The sequence below is a fragment of the Primulina huaijiensis genome, chromosome 13 (genome assembly GCF_012295235.1).
Source record: "Primulina huaijiensis isolate GDHJ02 chromosome 13, ASM1229523v2, whole genome shotgun sequence".
NCBI lineage: Eukaryota > Viridiplantae > Streptophyta > Magnoliopsida > Lamiales > Gesneriaceae > Primulina > Primulina huaijiensis.
In genome coordinates, this window is record NC_133318.1 from 13782499 (window position 1) to 13787259 (window position 4761).

Here is a 4761-nt window from a genome sequence, read left to right on the forward strand (position 1 = left end):
AATCATAAATCATTTATCTCACATAATCAAATCATTGAATTGAAATTATAATCTTATCCTTAATAAATAATATTATAAATATTTTACTAATATTTTCAAAAAAATTACTTTAAATTTAATCAAATTAATCAATATGCAAATATTTTATTAACTATCATTTTTATATATTTTATTATTAAAAAATATTATTTATTTTTATATTATTTGTTTCATGCGTTTTTTCAGGTTGACATTTTGGATGACACTTCTTGTCGGGAATAAATAAATCTTGTCTTATTGCAGGAGTCCATTATTTCGAGAATTAAGTGAAAGTTACAAGCATGATTATAAATTTGATTTTTTCGAAAGGAAATAATAATATTATTTTTTTTATTCGCTACATTATTTTCACCAACCTTACTTTTTCTCTTAACTTCTGACGGATTAATCAACTATAAATTTAGACTTTAAAACCACAAAAAAATAATACACTTGGATTACACTGTTAATATATAAGACATTTATAAAAACCATTCTGAAAAATAGGAATAATATATTCCACAATCTCCAATATATTTTTCAAAAGTTGGAGTTTAATACGTAATATCGAATCCCCTTAAAATAAAATAAAATAAAAAACGAACAATAACTGAAGGAAAAAAAAATTCAACATCATTACACTTTGTTTTTTACCTACAAATTTATGACGAATGTAAACAAAACTTGGTTTCTCGAAAAAAAGACGAGAAAAACCATGTTCATGTGTAAATCAGATTTTATCGAAACAAATTTTACCCACTAAATTTTTTATTTTTAAGTTTTCAAATTTGGCAAAAACTTGTGTGAGACGGTCTCACGGATCGTATTTTGTAAGACGAATCTCTTATTTGGGTAATCCATGAAAAAACATTACTTTTTATGCTAATAGTATTATTTTTTATTGTGAAATCGTTTCACAAGAGACCTATTCTTCAAATTTTAATCGATATACAAAACAGCTCCTTTTATTAATTTCCCTTCCTAAGTAAGAAAATAATTTAATTCTTGAATGAAATGTCTTCAAGCTCTGGAATGTACATACAATTCCCACTGATGTTCTTAAATGTATATAGACGAAGACAAATGTGGAAATCCATCTCGTAAAGTGGTGTAAGATTCGTCGGTCAGTTCTTTGGATTTGAATTCAAAATTGATTTTATTTGTTAAAATTATTGAATTTTTCTATAACAGAAATTTATCCTATATTTGAAATTGAAACAAATATTAATGTATTTCTGGGACAAAATTTGAATGGTAACTATAGTTTGGGTTCTTTTCTAATTTAGTCCCTCAATTAATTCATGTGCCGATTTTCTTTTTATCATTCAATTTGTCCTAATTTCTCTACACGATGTTCTTGAGATTTTAATCTGATGATAGAATAAAATACATAAGATTCACGCGTTTGAACAATTTATTATTGACGGTCGAGTTAATGTTGATGACTATTCGGGTTAATTTTAAAAACTTTAGAGAGTAAATCGTCACATGAATAAATTGAGATACTGAATCGAGAATGAATCCAAACTTTAGGCACCGGTTGATATATATTATTCATGTATTTTTAGTTTATTTGTATGTTTGTTTTTATTTAAAAAAAAAAAAGGAAAGCATAGAAATGAAAAGAAGAAAAGAAAAGGAAAGCAGTTGGAAAGAAGAGTATATGAGAAGTTTATTGGTTCTTTGATTTTGATGCGAGAGGAAGAGACAAGATTGAGGAAAGAGAGAATTGTATTGTACACGTTTCACACACAGAGAGAAGCACAAACTGCGTGAAAATTGAGGGGATGGGGTTCACCATTTGCCTTTGGGTTTTAACTGCATTGCGGTTCTTTTCTTTTCTTTCCTCGATCAAACTTCAAACCCCATTTCTCTCAATTTCTTTGAGGTAAAAAAGATGGGATTTTCGCATTTGTTTTGCTGTATCATAACTAAGAACACACTCCTATGTGCATTTTTACATTTGACTTTCTTGATTAATCTATTGGTTTCATGTGACAAAATGGATTTTTATTTTTTAATAAAGTTTTTGTTTTTATAGGCTTATTTAATGTCTAAGGTGAGCAATTGTTTCTTGAGTTATGCAGAGAATGAATCATGATACTTTGACTTTTGTTTGTGAGGTATATAAGCTGCAACATGATAACGTATAGTTGGATATATATCAGCAGTTTTGAGAGAGGCTTTGTTATTATTTTTAACTTCTGTCTGTTTAAAATCAGCTTCTGAGATTTAAGCGACTGATTAGAGTTCATTATTAGATTTCTTAACCATTGGGAATTTCTTTCCTTTTTGATTCACTTATCAATGCATGAATTTCTGATTTTCTATTTTTTTATTTTTTTGGGTTCAGATCATAGGGCTTTAGTTTCCTGAGACTTTTGAGATAATGCTGAGGAAGGGGACAAGATCCTACCATAAAGAGGAAAACAAGGGCCATTTGGTGTTTGATGCTGATGTTTTGGGTTTGAAGCATAAAAATTACTCTTATTTTGATGTCCCCGGTTTATTTTTGGAGTTTAAATCCAAGAATTCTGATTCTGATTCAGTTAGTAGCCCTACTTCCCCATTAGATTTTAGGGTCTTTTCGGCTTTTGGAAATCCCTTTCGGTGCTCAAAATCACATAATGAAAGGCAGAGAAAGAGCTGGGATTGCAGCAAAGTAGGTCTAAGCATAATAGATTCACTTGATGATGAACCAAAACAATCAGGGAAGGTTATCCAGTCCTCTGATAGTAAAAGTATACTTTTTGGGAGGCAAATTACTGGTAAAAGTCCGAATTTTTGTAGCCATTTTGATTCACTAGAGACAATTAAGTCAGTGCCAAAGAATGTTGATGTTTTTTCAAATTCTGGGTCTAAACAAGCCAGTGAGCAAAATCTTACTTCTAGTGTTCTTTCTGAAATTGGCGAAATCCCATTTGGACCTTTTCTAGGTTTTCGATCTTTTTCTTTGGATTCTGGAAGGCTTGGGTCCCTGTTATCTGTTTCTGGTGGTGGTAAATCCAACCTTGGATGTAGTAATTTGGCTGCCGAGAATGCAACAATTCCAATGTGTTCTGAGTGTAAATTTCTTGAAGGAAGTCATGAGTTAGGTGATTGTTCTGGGGGCAAGTCGAGTCCGATTCCTACATTTTGTTCTGGAACTAATTTTATCAGTTCTATCTCCGGTAGTGAAATCGAGCTCTCTGAGGACTACACTTGTGTTAGAACACATGGTTCTAATCCAAAAGTTACTCACATATACAGTGATTTTATTTTGGAGTGTCATGATGAAAATTTAACTAACTTTTTGAAGAAAAGTGAAGATGGGAAAGATGACGTGACATTTTGTGAGGGAGCTGGAAACTCGAACCTTCTTGCTTCTTATCACGCTGTAGATTTTTTGAAATTCTGTTACTCTTGCAAGAAGAATTTGGATGGTGAAGACATTTTCATGTATAGGTTCGTCTCAGTAAACATCACCTCTTTTCTGTTAAGTAAATCCATTTGGCTATATTGTGAGATTCTAACAAATTCTTGGTCTTCAATGTTCTGCAGAGGTGAGAAGGCGTTTTGTAGTTGGATTTGTCGGTCCCAGGAAATTTTGATTGAGGAGGAGATGGAGATACCTGAGAACAACTATCCAGAGAATCCGAGAACTCAAACGACTGAGTCTCGTTTAAATTAGTTGGATTATCTTAAAAGCTACATATACACATGATTGATGAAATGGCCTCATGCTTGGACTCCGCTGATCTTGGATTTACTAAGAGCTGTTTATGTAAGTTTTTCTTGCGGCCTTGGATAATCTCTCTGTGGGCTTGTTTTTAGTGGCGATTGTGTTTTGTCATTCATGGTTGTAGCGGATATTTTTGTGTTTAACCAGTTTTGATTTGGATAATACGAAGATTAATAGAAGAGGCCGTCAAGCATACGGCCTGTCTTATGTCTTGGTGAAGCCACAAACCATATTTTGGGATAATGTAAACATATTTCGTGAAGATGAATGAATCTCTTGAACAAAATATCTTTATTTGAGTGTCAAAGAAATAGTTCGTTCATTTGTGTATAGTCAATCTTGAGATTCCTGTTCGCAAAGTTGCGTGTTGGATCGTCGTGAATTGGCTTGTGTGCGTTGGAATTTTGAGACATGGGAAATGATTTTGTGGGTGAATGGTATTGTTGTCCATCAACTGTGCTCACGTCAAACTACGTATACATATACATCTTATTAGGTGTGACGATAGACACGATTGGTGGACATCTTATCAAAATTGATATATATACAACTTTAGTGTCTCAATGTGAGTAGCTCATAGTACTAACCACTTTAGTGTCTCAATGTGACATCAAAGTTTATTTTTAAGGTTTACTCAAATAATATATGCATGTAACTTTGATGGTGTAAGTTTATTAGCAATCTCGATCTGTCCATCTTCTTCCAATTTTTTTTCGACTTCTCCATATTTTATATAAAATTCATACGTAGTTTTCTTTCATATATTTTTTTAATATCAAAATGGATAAATAATATATATTATAATACTTGAGTACCTCATAATAATCACTTTGTTGTCTTAATGTGACATCAAAGTTTATTTTCATGCGTAATATGTATATGTGTAACTTTAATGGTGTGGCTTTATTAATAATCTTCATATCTCTCTCCATCTTCAAATTTTTTCTCTAATTTTTCTATATTTTATTTCAAAGTTGATATGCTTTTTTTCCTCTTTCGATTTCTAAAATATTTTTTTATTC

The 4761-nt window shown here is 31.3% G+C and overlaps 1 protein-coding gene across 2 annotated transcripts; it reads left to right on the top strand.

Moving 5' to 3' along the window:
* The first annotated feature begins 1650 nt into the window (after positions 1-1650).
* LOC140990899 (FCS-Like Zinc finger 10-like) lies at positions 1651-4033 on the top strand. 2 transcript variants are annotated; one of them, XM_073460744.1, is made up of 3 exons: positions 1651-1906; positions 2372-3462; positions 3559-4033. In XM_073460744.1, exons 2-3 carry the CDS (start codon positions 2408-2410, stop codon positions 3686-3688), a joined length of 1185 nt encoding a protein of 394 aa, XP_073316845.1. In that variant the 5' UTR covers positions 1651-1906; positions 2372-2407; the 3' UTR covers positions 3689-4033. The 2 variants fall into 2 exon arrangements, with proteins under 2 accessions (XP_073316845.1, XP_073316846.1); XM_073460745.1 differs by having other exon boundaries at positions 2379-3462.
* The last annotated feature ends 728 nt before the right edge of the window (positions 4034-4761 follow it).

What these genes read in the sequence shown, in the direction of transcription:
- LOC140990899 (XM_073460744.1), top strand. Translation starts at nt 2,408, where the DNA reads ATGCTGAGGAAGGGGACAAGATCCTACCATAAAGAGGAAAACAAGGGC. An exon ending in GAAGACATTTTCATGTATAG is followed by an intron (nt 3,463 to 3,558) that starts GTTCGTCTCAGT and finishes AATGTTCTGCAG; the next exon opens with AGGTGAGAAGGCGTTTTGTA.